Here is a 14,531-nt window from a genome sequence, read left to right as displayed (position 1 = left end):
TTGCTTCCACGGTAAAGCTCGTATATATTATATTATGAAATGCTTTAGATTTGGCAACTGCACGCTTTAATTTTTCTGGACAGTTTAACAAAAAAAAATCATCTACAGACGATATTTTTTACACATTGGGAAACCATATAAAATCATAGTTATTGACAGATATCTACAGCCCATAATTCTGATATGAAGATATCGGCTGCATTCACTGTTAACAGTAAAATAATGATAATTACTGACAAAATTATTTGTATAAGTTGTTTTGTCAGCTTCAAAAAAATCACGGACAACTTGAATTTATTTTACAGACAGGGCAAAAAAGTGCCCTATATATACAGACTATCTTGGAATTTCTGGACTGTTGGCAACTCTATGTCTGACATAGACCCAGAATGCAGAATGCAGATATGGTAAATTGTAACTTTCTTCTGCATGCTGCACAGGACATACTGCGGGCACCCACGTTCACTTATGTCTCCTTACCGCTGATGGCCGGTGCTACACATTCCCTTCTGTCTCTCTAGCTATATCTAGAGCCCTGACAGGCCACACTCCCCTGCCTGTCTGTTGCAGGTTGGAAACATATTCTGGGATCTCTAGTCCTATGAATCACCTTCTCTAAACCAGGGATCTCGTCTCAGCTATTCAAAAATAATGCCTCAAATATCCTTCTCCCATATTCATTAAAATAAGGTGAACACCACTAAAATGACACGGCATGCAATCCTATCATATCTTGTGGATTACTTGCTCTGCAACGCAAGACTGATTGTGGTCTGTAAGCTGAAAGAGTTGTGTTCACATTTAGAGGCTGGAAAGCTGTTGTACCTAGTCCTAGCCAAACAACATATCCCACACACTATTTCGAGCAGGGAAAACCCCTTAATAAGGTCCGTATGCCTTAATAAAATATATGGAATAAAAATCTGAATATAATCAGATCACTTTATCTTTCTTCCTTGCCTATTTATATTTCCTGACCAAAAGGATTAGTGAATGTCTACATCATGTAGATTTATACTCATTCTATTATAGCGCTTCGCAGCCACTTGACTCTGGATTCACTTTTCTGTCTTGGACCCAGTTAACAGCTGTTTCAGAGCCTTCGGGGAAGATTGCATAGTACTTGTCGAGAATATGACAGCTACGTCATTGGGGTCCTTCGGGCCCTACTGGTGTCAGTCATGCAAAGGATACCTCACAGCATTGCTGTTACCATTGTAAATTAAAGCCATCATGCAGATTGTAACTTGTTGTCTTTAAAGGGAATCTGTCACCTCATTTTTCGCATATAAGCTGCGGCCACCGCCATTAGGGGCTTATCTACAGCATTCTATAATGCTGTAAATAAGCCCCCGATGTAACCTGAAAGATGAGAAAAAGAGGATAGATTATACTCACCCAGGGGCGGTCCGGTGCGGTCCGGGTCAGATGGACGTCGCAGGTCTGGGTCCGGTGCCTCCTATCTTGATACGATGTCGTCATCCTGCTTGCGTCGTGTCGCGGCTCCTGCACAGGAGTACTGATTTGCCCTGTTGAGGGCAGAGTAAAGTACTGCAGTGCGCAGGCGCTGGGCCTCTCTGCAGTACTTCGATCTGCCCTCAACAGGGCAGAGAATTACGCCTGCGCATGAGCCGCGACAGAAGCAAGGAAGAGGACATCATCACATAAAGATGGGAGGCGCCGGACCTGCGACGCCCATCGGACCCGGACCGCCCTTGGGTGAGTAAATTCTATCTTGTTTTTCTCATCTTTCAGGTTACATCAGGGGCTTATCTACAGCCTTACAGAATGCTGTAGATAAGGCCCTAATGGCAGTGGCCGCAGCTTAAATGTGAAAATTGAGGTGACAGATTCCTTTTAAGAGAATCTGTCAGTAGGACCAACCTTCCTAAGCCATCTATATGGGCATGCAGGTCATAGGAAGCTGAAGTACCGTATTTTTCTTGCTATAAGATGCACCTTTTTCGTCCAAAAATTTGAAGGAAAATGAAGGGTGCATCTGTGGATGGGGAGGTGGGGAGCGTCTATGGCGGAGGATCGGGTCACAGGAGGCAGGAGCCGGATGCTGAGGCTAACCTCTGTTCACGCTGCTAAAGGGAAATGAATATTCACCACTTCCCATACCCATAATCCCTCCCACCTCTATGCGCTGAAGCCGATTCTGAGAAGTGGAGAGACCATGGGCATGTGAAGCAGTGAATATTCATTTCTCTTTAATAGCAGGCATAGTGGTAGCCGCAGCCGCCGGCTCCTGCCTCCTGTGACCTGAGTGCTCACGTGCGACCGCTACTAAAGGGAATGAACATTCATTGCTATCCACTCCCATGGGCGTGTGGAGTAGTGAATATTCATTGATATTTAATAGCAGGCACAGAAGCAACTGCTGGCTTCCTGCAAAGCCTGTCTGCTCACGTGTGTCCGCAATTTAAGAGAATTAATATGAATTAATGAATAACATCCATGGGACTGGAGAGCAGTGAATATTCATTCACTTTAGTAGAGGGCACACGTGAGCACCCAGTTGCTGCAGTGTTCCTGCTACTAAAGAGAAATTAATGTTCACTGCTCCACACAGCCATAGTCCTGGGAGTGGGGAGCAGTTCGTATTCCAGCAGGTGTCCTTGGCTTCCAAGCAAAAATCAGCTGCTGGCATTAGAACAGGATCTTGCGAGGGAGCGCAGAGAAGGTAAGTAGAATTTTTTTTCTTTTTTTATGTTTTTCTGATGGCGGCAATGCATACCAGGATGGGGATGGGGCCCATGCATACAGGATAGGGATGAGGGGGCCATGCATACCAGGATAGGGATGAGGGGGCCATGTATGCCAGGATGGGGATGAGGGGGCCATGCATGCCAGGATGGGGATGAGGGGGCCATGCATGCCAGGATGGGGATGAGGGGACAATGTATACAAGGATAGCAATGGGGGGCCATACATACCAGGATGGGGATGAGGGGGCCATGCATGCCGGGATGGGGATGAGGGGACAATGTGTACCAGGATAGCAATGGGGGGGCCATACCTACCAGGATGGGGATGAGGGGGCCATGTATACCAGGATGGGGATGAGCAGGCCATGCATACCAGAATAGCAATGAGCGGGCCATGTATACCAGGATGAGGATGAAGGGAGAATGTATACCAGAATGGGGATGAGGGGATAATGTATACCAGGATAGGAATGAGGGGGCCATGTAAACCAGGATGGGGGTGAGGGGACAATGTATACCAGAATGGGGATGAGGGGCCATGAATACTAGGATGCGAATGAGGGGACCATGTATACCAGCAAGGTGACGAGGGGGCCAAGTATCACTGGATTGGGGATATATATATACCAGGATGAGGGATATTAGTACAGAACTGACCACCTTTTTTGCTTCAATCGTTTTTCTATTTCCCTCCTCTAAAACTTAGGTGGGTCTTATGGTCCGCTGTGCCTTATAGTCCAAAAAATACGGTAGTTGATATCTTGATATCTGTAATCTGATGTCTTATTCCACAAAAATCCCCATTTTTCTCAATAAGTAAATAAGCTGTTAAGATCTTTGGGCTCCCTGAGAATCTGCCTCCCGAGCGTATTTTAAATTAAAGTGGGTGATTGGGTGATACCAGTGTGAGACATGTAGATCAGGAGAGCAGACATTACTTGTCACACACACTGGTAATGCCACTTTCAATTAAAATGAGCTCTGGGTTAGATTCTCAGGTAGATCTATGCAGATATAATAGCTCATTCACATATTAAGATTAACATGATTTTTTCTAAGACATTAGATCACATATGTAACTGTATCAGTTTATTCAGCTTCATATGCCCATATAAATGGCTTAGGAGGGTTGGTTTTATGGACAGATTCCCTTTAATATTTTATTATATTGCTTTGTGAACTGAAACAGAGTGAGAAAGATGAAGCTGTTGCTAGTGCTGACATCTAGTGGATATTCTTCAGACTGCAGAAAATATCAGGGAGGTTTTTAAGGACTTCAAAGCTGATGTGTCATTCTTAGAGCAAATTAAGAAAAATTGCATACTCATGTAAAGTTCCCCTATAATAAGCCACAATTTGAGGACAAAAGTCAATTTTCATCTTTACTCATAACCATTTTAGTACTCTATGTTGTATTCTTTGGACAAGGGATACATGTTTTAATAGTATTTAAATATATGTATACAACATTTTGCAGGACTAGAATGCACTGAGCATCTTCAACATTTTTCTTGATGCATTATATTTTCTTTAATGCGGACCAGTCATTAGACTATGCTGTTTATGTAAGGCAGGAGTAGGGAACCTCCAGCCAGGGGGCAGATTCCCAGGGACTACAGTGCTTTGGCTGCTGGCAATTTAATTCCTCCCTACACTGTGAGAATGCACACGCTGGGTTCACCACTGAATGCTGTGGAGAATGCAATGACGGATTATGTCCTGACACAGTGCCAACCTCAGGACGGTCTTTTGTGGACGGAGTTAACTAGCGCTGCACTCCTGACCCTCTGATGATGAAGCCAGCAGCTGTATTGCATCCTTTATGATGTATGCACCAGCCCCTTTGTTTTCTATGTAATGTATGCACCAGCCACTTTGTCTCCTATGTAACGTATACCCACCAGCCCCACAGTCACCTTTGTGATGTGTATACACCAGGGCCACTGTCTCCTACATATGGCATGGACCAGCCTCACTGTTTCCTATGTAATATATGCACCAGCCTCACTGTCTCCTGTGTAATGTATGCACCAGCCTCACTCTCCTATGTAATGCATGCACTAGCCCCGCTGTCTCCTATGTAATTTATATACACCACCTCACTGTCCCCTTTGTGATTTATATATAGCGGACCCACTGTCTCCTATGTAATGTATGCACCAGCCTCATTGTCTCCTATGTAATGTATGCACCAGCCTCACTGTCACCTTTGCAATGTATGCCAATCCCCACTGTCTCCTGTCTAATTTATATACACCAGCACCACTGTACCCTCTGTGATATATACACCAGCCACATTGTCTCCTATGTAAAGTATATACACCAGCCCCACTGTCTCCTATGTAATGTATACACCAACTGCAGTATCTCCTATGTGATTTATATACTCCAATCCCAGTGTCTCGTATGTGATGTATATGCACCATGTGCAGTGTTTCCTATGTGATTTATATACAGCAGTTTCGGTGTCTCCTATGTGATGTACATGCACCAGTTGTATGAAAAAGTGCTTGCCCCCTTGCCGATTTCCTATTCTTTTGCATGTTTGTCACACGTAAGTGTTTTAGATCACAAAACAAATGTAAATATTAGAGAAAGACACAACAAGTAAACACAAAGCACAGTCAGTTTTAAATGCAGGTCTTTAACATTAAAGGAAAAAGGATTCCAAACCTACAGAGCTCTGTGTGAAAAGTGATTCCCGTCCCTCATAAAACATAACTGTGGTTTATCACATCTATGGGAAGCTGATCAAGAAATCACTTAAATAGGACCTGCCTGACAAAGTGAACTAGGCCAAAAGATCCTAAAAACCTAGACATCGTGCTGTGATACAAAGAAATCCAGGAACAAATGAGAAGCAAAGTAATTGAGATCTATCAGTCTGGAAAAAGTTATAAAGCCATTTCTAAAGCTTTGGGACTCCAGCGAACCGCAGTGAGCCATTATCCACAGATTGCAAAAACATTGAACAGTGGTGACCCTTCCCAGGAGTGACTCCACCATGAGAAGGAGACTGGGAATAAATGGCCTCCATGGCAGAGTTCCAAAATGAAAACCACTCCTGAGCTATAAGAACATAAAAGCTCATCTCGGTTTTGCAAGAAAACATCTTGATGATCCCTAGACTTTTGGGAGAATGTTCTGTTGACTGACGAGACAAAACTTTTTGGAAGGTCTATGTCCTATCACATCTGGCGTAAAAGTAAAACAACATTTCAGAAAAGGAACATCATACCAACAGTAAAATATGGTGGTAGTAGTATGATGGTCTAGGGCTGTTTTGCTGCTTCAGGACCTGGAAGACTTGCTGTGTTTAACCATCTACCACATACGCAGCATCAATAGCAAAAAGTTGGTCACACAGGGTTAATAGCTGCGTTAACGGAGTGCATTACACCGTGGCATAACGCAGTCCGTTAACGCTGCCATTAACCCTGTGTGAGGGCTGACTGGAGGGAATTATGGAGCGGGCACTGACTGCGGGGAGTAAGGAGCGGCCATTTTGCTGCCGGACTGTGCCCGTCGCTGATTGTTCGCTGCAAAACAGCCATGACCAATCAGCGACTTGGGATTTCCGTTACAGACAGACAGAAAGACAGACAGACAGAAAGACGGAAGTGACCCTTAGACAATTATATAGTAGATAGTATAGATCATGTGATGGCTCACCCCTGGACCTCCGTGGAACTATTTAGATTTGCGGATCTGGTAGATTGGGAAACGTTTACGTTTGATGCTGTTAAGTCCAAATTTGCTATCGCTAATAAAGAGTTCTATCAGTATCTACAGATCAAGCACTTTGCTTCTTCGCTTTATGGACTTTCAATGGTCTCTTTGCCGACTGACTTTGAAAGGAATTGCAGTAGAGGGCCGTCGACTAAAGGACAAATCTCATATATAAGATCCTTGGTCTTCCTCAGGAAGGTCAACAAATAAAACATTGGGAGTCTATTTTGAGACGGGGGTTATCACCTCAAAGCTGGCAAATTTGGGAAAAAGCGGCCAAATCCTCTATTTGCACTCTAAATAAGGAGAATCAGGGTAAAATACTGATGCTCTGGTATCACCCCCTGATCTCCTCCACAGGCTGAACCACTCAATCTCAAACTTGTGTTGGAGTTGTGGCTCTGATATGGGCACTCAATACCATATTTTTTGGTCACGTCCGGTGATCACAGGTTTTTGGGAGGAAGTGAGACTGTTAATCTCCAGGGTTCTGTATGTTGAGGTGGGGCTTGACCCGACTATTTATCTGTTAAATTTTTCCCCTAAGGGGATGGGGAAAAATTCAGCTAAGCTGTTATTACATACTAGATGGTGGCCCGATTCTAACGCATCGGGTATTCTAGAATATGTATGTATGTATATAGCAGCCACATAGTATATAGCACAGGCCACGTAGTATATAGGAGCCATGTAGTATATAGCAGACCAATAGTACGTGGCCTGTGCTATATAGTATGTGGCTGCTATATACATACATATTGTAGAATACCCGATGCGTTAATACAGGCCACGCAATATATAACACAGCCCAAACAGTATATAACACAGCCCAAGCACTATATAACACAGGCCACGCAGTATATAGCAGCCACGTAGTATATAACACAGGTGACGTAGTATATAACACAGGCCACGCAATATATAGCACAGCCCACGCAGTACAAAAGACAGGCCACATAGTATGTAACACTGGCCACGTAGTATATAGCAGCCACGCAGTATCTAACACTGCCCACGTAGTATATAGTACTGCCCACATAGTATATAGCAGCCATGTAGTGTATAGTACTGCCCAAGTAGTATATAGCAGCCATGTAGTATATAGTACTGCCCAAGTAGTATATAGCAGCCATGTAGTACTGTATATAGTACTGTCCACGTAGTATATAGCAGCCATGTAGTATATAGTACTGCCCATGTAGTATATAGCAGCCATGTAGTATATAGTACTGCCCACATAGTATATAGCAGCCATGTAGTATATAGTACTGCCCACGTAGTATATAGCAGCCATGTAGTATATAGTACTGCCCACATAGTATATAGCAGCCATGTAGTATATAGTACTGCCCACGTAGTATATAGCAGCCATGTAGTATATAGTACTGCCCACGTAGTATATAGCAGCCATGTAGTATATAGTACTGCCCACGTAGTATATAGCAGCCATGTAGTATATAGTACTGCCCACGTAGTATATAGCAGCCATGTAGTATATAGTACTGCCCACGTAGTATATAGCAGCCATGTAGTATATAGTACTGCCCACGTAGTATATAGCAGCCATGTAGTATATAACGCAGCCCACGCAGTATACAGGAGTGTGGGCACCATATCCCTGTTAAAAAAAAGAATTAAAATTAAAAAAGTTACATACTCACCTCCTGGGATCCAACGGCGCGCTGGCAATGTGCGCGCGGCTGCCGCCATCTTCCGTTCCCAGGATGCATTGCGAAATTACCCAGAAGACTTAGCGGTCTCGCGAGACCGCCAAGTCTTCTGGGTAATTTCGCAAAGTATCTCTGGCAACGGAAGATGGCGGCCGGCGCGAGCACATCATCGGACTACGGAGGGTGAGTATAGCAGGTTTTTTGTTTTTTTTATTATTTTTAACATTAGATGTTCTTACTATTGACGCTGCATAGGCAGCGTCAATAGTAAAAAGTTGGGGACACACAGGGTTAATAGCAGCGGTAACGTTACCCGCGGCATAGCGCGGTCCGTTACCGCTGACATTAACCCTGCGTAAGCGGTGAGTGGAGGGGAGTATGCGGGCGCCGGGCACTGACTGCGGGGAGTATGGAGCGGGCGCCGGGCACTGACTGCAGGGGAGTAGGGGGAGGGACTAATCGGACTATGCCCATCGCTGATTGGTCGCGGCAGCCATGACAGGCAGCTGGCGAGACCAATCAGCGACGTGGGATTTCCGTGACGGAAGTTGCCGACAGAAAGACAGACAGACAGACAGAAAGACGGAAGTACCCCTTAGACAATTATATATATAGATCCTTACAGCGGCGAGGTGTTTGATCGCTCTTAACTGGAAGCAGACTTCGCCTCCTTCACAGCAGCACTTGTTGAATAGAATTAATGACATTCGTAGGATGGAATATATGACGGCTCTATTGGGAGCGAGAGTGGATGGTTTTGGCTCCAACTGAGCCCGTGGGATTACTTCTGGGCTCAGAGAAGTGGTTAGAGCAGCTTTCATATATTTGGTCTCCTGTTTGGATCCTGTATCACTCCCTTTCCCTTTCTTGATATGCATGTCTTGTCCTTTTTGTCTGTCTATTTGAGGTTTATCCCCATTTCATTCAGGACATTTTGTATTTGTTTTTGTCTGTTCATTGTGGGATGATGATCTTAGATAGGGTATGATATGGGAATATGGGTGCCTAGTTTGGCTTGGCATAGCCGGTTCTCAATGTTCCATTGTATAATTTACTCATGGGTGTCCTTTTATAAAAGGGAGCTTCGCCCTCTCCTGTTCTCACAATACCTTGTCATTGTAATTTCTCTAATCTCATATGTTTTGGTATATATCTGTCTGTCCTCATGTCCATTTGTTAAAAATTTGTAAAACGTTAATATAAATGTACAGTTTAAAAAAAAATAAAATAGGAAAGCTACTTTCTATCCAACTGTTTCTTCTAACTACACAGGAAGGAACCCGTGGTACCACATATTGTCCAGAAACATGCAAGAAAATGCTTGTCTGGCTACTGAACAAAATATAAATTTATGGCGTAATTCAGATGTTCTTGTATCCGTTTTTCTTCATGGATACAACATGCACTTATTATAATCTATGCTGCTGTTCACATGTCAAGGACCGAGTGTCCGTCCAAAACACACAGAGATATGTCCGCTTTTTTTCCGGCAGCATGGATGAAAAGTGCCAATCAATGGGTTTGTGAGAAAACATGTACAGCACAGATACAGGCATGGCACTCATGTGCTGTACGTACTTAACAATGGAAAGGATAGGAGAAGTTTTGTAACTTATTTATTTCTTTATCCATCTGTGAAAAACATTGATGACACACTGATCCAAAACGGTGCCATTTTTCACATATGTGTTTTAAACATGAATGTGTGATTGAGGCCTAAAGGGAATCTTACAGCAGGTTTTTGCTATGTAATCTGGCAGCACCATGACGTAGGGACGGAGACCCTGATTACAGCGATGTATCACTTAGTTTACTGAGTGCAGCCGTTATAATAGAGTCACAGTTTTGACTGCTGCAGATCTAGCAGAGCTCAGTTATTGAACTGTATATGACCGTACCCACATCACAGCGGTGTACAGTGACAGCTGCTAATCAGGGGTGGATGCGCCACGTTGTCCTGTAGTGATAATCACCTACTGATAAAACACTGATTGTATTGAAACACAAAAACACAGCACAGTAAGTGACACATTGTTGTAATCAGGGTCACTGCTCCTATATTATTGTGCTCTCAGAATACATTGCAACAACCTGCTGACAGATCCTTTGTAAAACAGTGATGGGTAAACTAGTAAACCAAGTGAATTTTATTTTAGACAGGGCTTGCAATAAAAATTACCCAGATACAAAAAAAGGAAGATATTAAAATAAACCCTTTTTCTGATGTAGCGATTCTTTAGGAGAAAAAAAAAGTTCAAGGCTTTATAAACAAGCATTATGATGGTATAGTAATGTCCTACCTGAAAGTGCAGAATGATGGTCCATATTAAGCCCAAAGTCAATTTGGGATTCCCATCTGTTATGTCGTCATTTCTTATATTCACTAATTTCACCTGCAATAAAGTGTAACTGTCAATGGAAGGTACAATCAGCTTATAACTAGATACAGGGACCAAACATTTTGCCGATAATGGGCATCATAGTTACATGGTTATACCCCGTCCATAGCCTAACTAGAGTATCATATACTTACTGTACATATAAGTATAAAGCCTGTGTTACTCTGAAGGATGGACAAAAATATTACAATTTGAGAGACCTCAATGGTTGATACCTTTAATCGCTAACTGAAAGATAGGAGCAAACCACAAGTTTTCGAGACTTCTCAGGACAAAGACCCTATGGACAGAGACAAACACCGTGGTGGCATCAGAAAGACCTTTTTGAACCAGGACTACCATCTAAGAACAACCAGAAAACCAGATTACAAGAGCCACCAGAATATCAAGGAGTCATCTTCTACATTACAAAGGTAAAGAAGAAAGCAACCGTGTATCTCTAGTATTCACCTACAATCCAAATCTAGAGGTGCTCAGGGGAGCTGCACTGAAACTACAACCTTTACTACAAAAAGATGCCCAACTACAATCCATATTTAAAGATCCACCCCACTTCTGTGTTTTAGGCAGCCCCTAAATCTAAGAAGAATCATTGTCAGAAGTTCCTTTAGAGAGACAGAAAAAATTGGGAGTATAAATTTATGACTACCTCTGACACAGTGCAGGAATGAATGTGTTGCATGGATTTATGTCTTTCTATATCAACTAATAAGGGATGTGCTCCTCAGACCATTTGGGGGTATCACAATCCGACCAGACCTCAATCACAGGACAATAACACTTTCACATTCCTTATCAAATTCAAATGAGCATTATTGGCAAGACTAAGTACATGTTAGCCTTGCAAAAGAAAATGGTAAAAATAGGGGGACGGGGGTAGGTACACATATAGAGGTCCAGGATATATCAGGCTCCTTTTAGAGGCTAGGGCATGTCCAGGGTGGGGTATAGAGGTCCATGACATATCAGGCTCCTCTTTGTCTGGGGACAGGGACATGTCCAGGGTGGGGTATAGAAGTCCATGACATATCAGTCTCCTCTTAGTCTGTGGCAGGCACAGACATATTCCGTTGCTATGGCCGCTTCACTTTCCTCTTCCCCCAGTATTATCGTCAGTTTCTCTTCCTCCTTCATGGCGGTGAAGTCTGGAAGGAGATCAAACAATCTCTTGAAGCGAGTATCCCTCACTCCAGAGTATTTGGGGCACCTCAGCAGGAAATGGGCCTCGTCCTCCACGGCCTCCTGGGGGCACTGCTGGCAGAGGCTGCTCTCTCGGGGCTTGTAGTTCTGTTGGTGCCGCCCCGGATTCGGTGAGTAGGCTGCGGGAGCTCAGTCTGTACCGGCTCAGGATCTGTCGCTCTCTGGGGTTTTCTAGTTTCTCTAGATATGGGGTCAGTTTGTACTCCCTCTGTAGGTTCTGGTATATCGTCAGTTTCTGGGATTTGTTTATGTCATTCCTTCAGATGCTGAGATATTCCTCTCTGACTTCGTGTACCATCTTCCGGATTTCGTCTTTTGTCAGGCCATGTAGGTTGATGGCTTGGTCAGGTTGGCTTTGAATACTTTGATTGGGATGGTTCCTGGTGTAGTAAGGCTTTGATGGTAGAAGCTGGGACTACTACTTTGTAGTTGAGCCTTGAATGATAGCGCCTTCTTCTGGATTGCGAGGTGTAGTGGGAATCTGCCCAGCTCTGCTCGGCAGGCAGTGTTTGATGTGCTCCGATGCTCCTTATCTAGGAACTATTCCAATATTTACTGCCACAACTGCTTCTCCCTCTCCCATACTGATAGTTCAGCTTCACGTCACTTGTCTTATTTGTGGCATTATTCCTGTGCCCTGATATGTACAAATATATGACTTTTCATATTTTGTATTAGTCTTTCCCTGATGAAGAGACCTGAGTAGTCTCGAAAGTTTGCAATTTGTTACCATCTTTTCAGTTAGCCATTAAAAGGCATCAAACTCTGAGGAATCTCAAATTTTAATATTGTTCTATGTAGTGGCTAACACAGTACAAAGATATATATTTTTCCTGTTTCTGAAGGATGTAGTCACTAGATCAGTATACTGTCCTAAACTATACTTCATTATCATGTGATACAGAGCTTCACATTTCTTGCATAAAGATGACTTACGGTATGTATTCTGTGCAGCCTGAAGACTCCACTAGAGGGAATCTAAGAACGTACTGCATGTAGTGGCGAACTCACCATAGAGGCAAACTATGACACTGCTATTGGATCCACCACCAGTGGTGCAATTTGCATCGTATTATACCTACTACAAAAATATCTGCAAATGGTCTCCAACTGTCAGAGGACTTTAAAAGAAATCTGTAAGCATGCGTTTACCCTGTTACTAAAACATCAGAGTTTGACCTTTTCAGCCCTCCCAAGTTCCAGGGCCCAGGTGTGACTGCAACCAGTAGCCACCATAGTTATACAACCTGGGCCCCGGAGTGAAGCTCTGAACTCCTGAGGAGCCAACTTTAATTAGCAGCACTTCCCTACCATGCTACTACAGGAAGCTAAAATAAATCAGATATTACATGAGGTACCACTGACAGGTTTGGACACACTCATTCATGCAATGCTTTTTATTATTTTTATAGGAATGTGCACATTGTAGATTTAGACTGAAGGAAGGAAAACCCATGACGGTACATACAGGTCCTTCTCAAAAAATTAGCATATAGTGTAAAATTTCATTATTTACCATAATGTAATGATTACAATTAAACTTTCATATATTATAGATTCATTATCCACCAACTGAAATTTGTCAGGTCTTTTATTGTTTTAATACTGATGATTTTGGCATACAACTCCTGATAACCCAAAAAACCCGTCTCAATAAATTAGCATATCAAGAAAAGGTTCTCTAAACGACCTATTACCCTAATCTTCTGAATCAACTAATTAACTCTAAACACATGCTAAAGATACCTGAGGCTTTTAAAAACTCCCTGCCTGGTTCATTACTCAAAACCCCCATCATGGGTAAAGGTACCGTCACACTAAACGATATCGCTAGCGATCCGTGACGTTGCAGCGTCCTCGCTAGCGATATCGTTTAGTTTGACACGCAGCAGCGATCAGGATCCTGCTGTGATGTCGCTGGTCGCTGAATAAAGTCCAGAACTTTATTTGGTCGTCCGATCGCCGTGTATCGTTGTGTTTGACACCAAAAGCAACGATACCAGCGATGTTTTACACTGGTAACCAGGGTAAACATCGGGTTACTAAGCGCAGGACCGCGCTTAGTAACCCGATGTTTACCCTGGTTACCAGCGTAAAAGTAAAAAAAACAAACAGTACATGCTCACCTGCGCGTCCCCCAGCGTCTGCTTCCTGACACTGACTGAGCGCCGGCCCTAAAGTGAAAGTGAAAGCACAGTGGTGACGTCACCGCTGTGCTGTTAGGGCCGGAGCTCAGTCAGTGTCAGGAAGCAGACGCTGGGGGACGCGCAGGTGAGTATGTACTGTTTGTTTTTTTTACTTTTACGCTGGTAACCAGGGTAAACATCGGGTTACTAAGCGCGGCCCTGCGCTTAGCAACCCGATGTTTACCCTGGTTACCCGGGGACCTCGGCATCGTTGGTCGCTGGAGAGCGGTCTGTATGACAGCTCTCCAGCGATCAAACAGCGACGCTGCAGCGATCGACATCGTTGTCGCTATCGCTGCAGCGTCGCTTAATGTGACGGTACCTTAAGACTAGCGACCTGACAGATGTCAAGAAGGCCATCATTGACACCCCCAAGCAAGAGGGTAAGACCCAGAAAGAAATTTCTCAACAAATAGGCTGTTCCCAGAGTGCTGTATCAAGGCACCTCAATGGTAAGTCTGTTGGAAGGAAACAATGTGGCAGAAAACGCTGTACAACGAGAAGAGGTGACCGGACCCTGAGGAAGATTGTGGAGAAGGACCGATTCCAGACCTTGGGGAACCTGAGGAAGCAGTGGACTGAGTCTGGTGTGGAAACATCCAGAGCCACCGTGCACAGGCGTGTGCAGGAAATGGG

The 14,531-nt window shown here is 43.8% G+C and overlaps 1 protein-coding gene across 1 annotated transcript in view; it reads right to left on the bottom strand.

Moving 5' to 3' along the window:
* Nucleotides 1-14,531, bottom strand: part of DST (dystonin) — a 745,723-nt gene that overhangs the window by 435,669 nt on the left and 295,523 nt on the right. Inside the window, exon 8 of the mRNA XM_077290007.1 lies at nt 10,411-10,503. Within this exon, the coding sequence (XP_077146122.1) occupies nt 10,411-10,503 (93 nt within the window). The remainder of the gene's footprint in view (nt 1-10,410; nt 10,504-14,531) is intronic.

The sequence above is a fragment of the Ranitomeya variabilis genome, chromosome 2 (assembly GCF_051348905.1).
Source record: "Ranitomeya variabilis isolate aRanVar5 chromosome 2, aRanVar5.hap1, whole genome shotgun sequence".
Classification (NCBI taxonomy): domain Eukaryota; kingdom Metazoa; phylum Chordata; class Amphibia; order Anura; family Dendrobatidae; genus Ranitomeya; species Ranitomeya variabilis.
The sequence above is the reverse complement of the archived record's forward strand: the minus strand, read 5'-3'. Positions and strand labels throughout refer to the sequence as shown.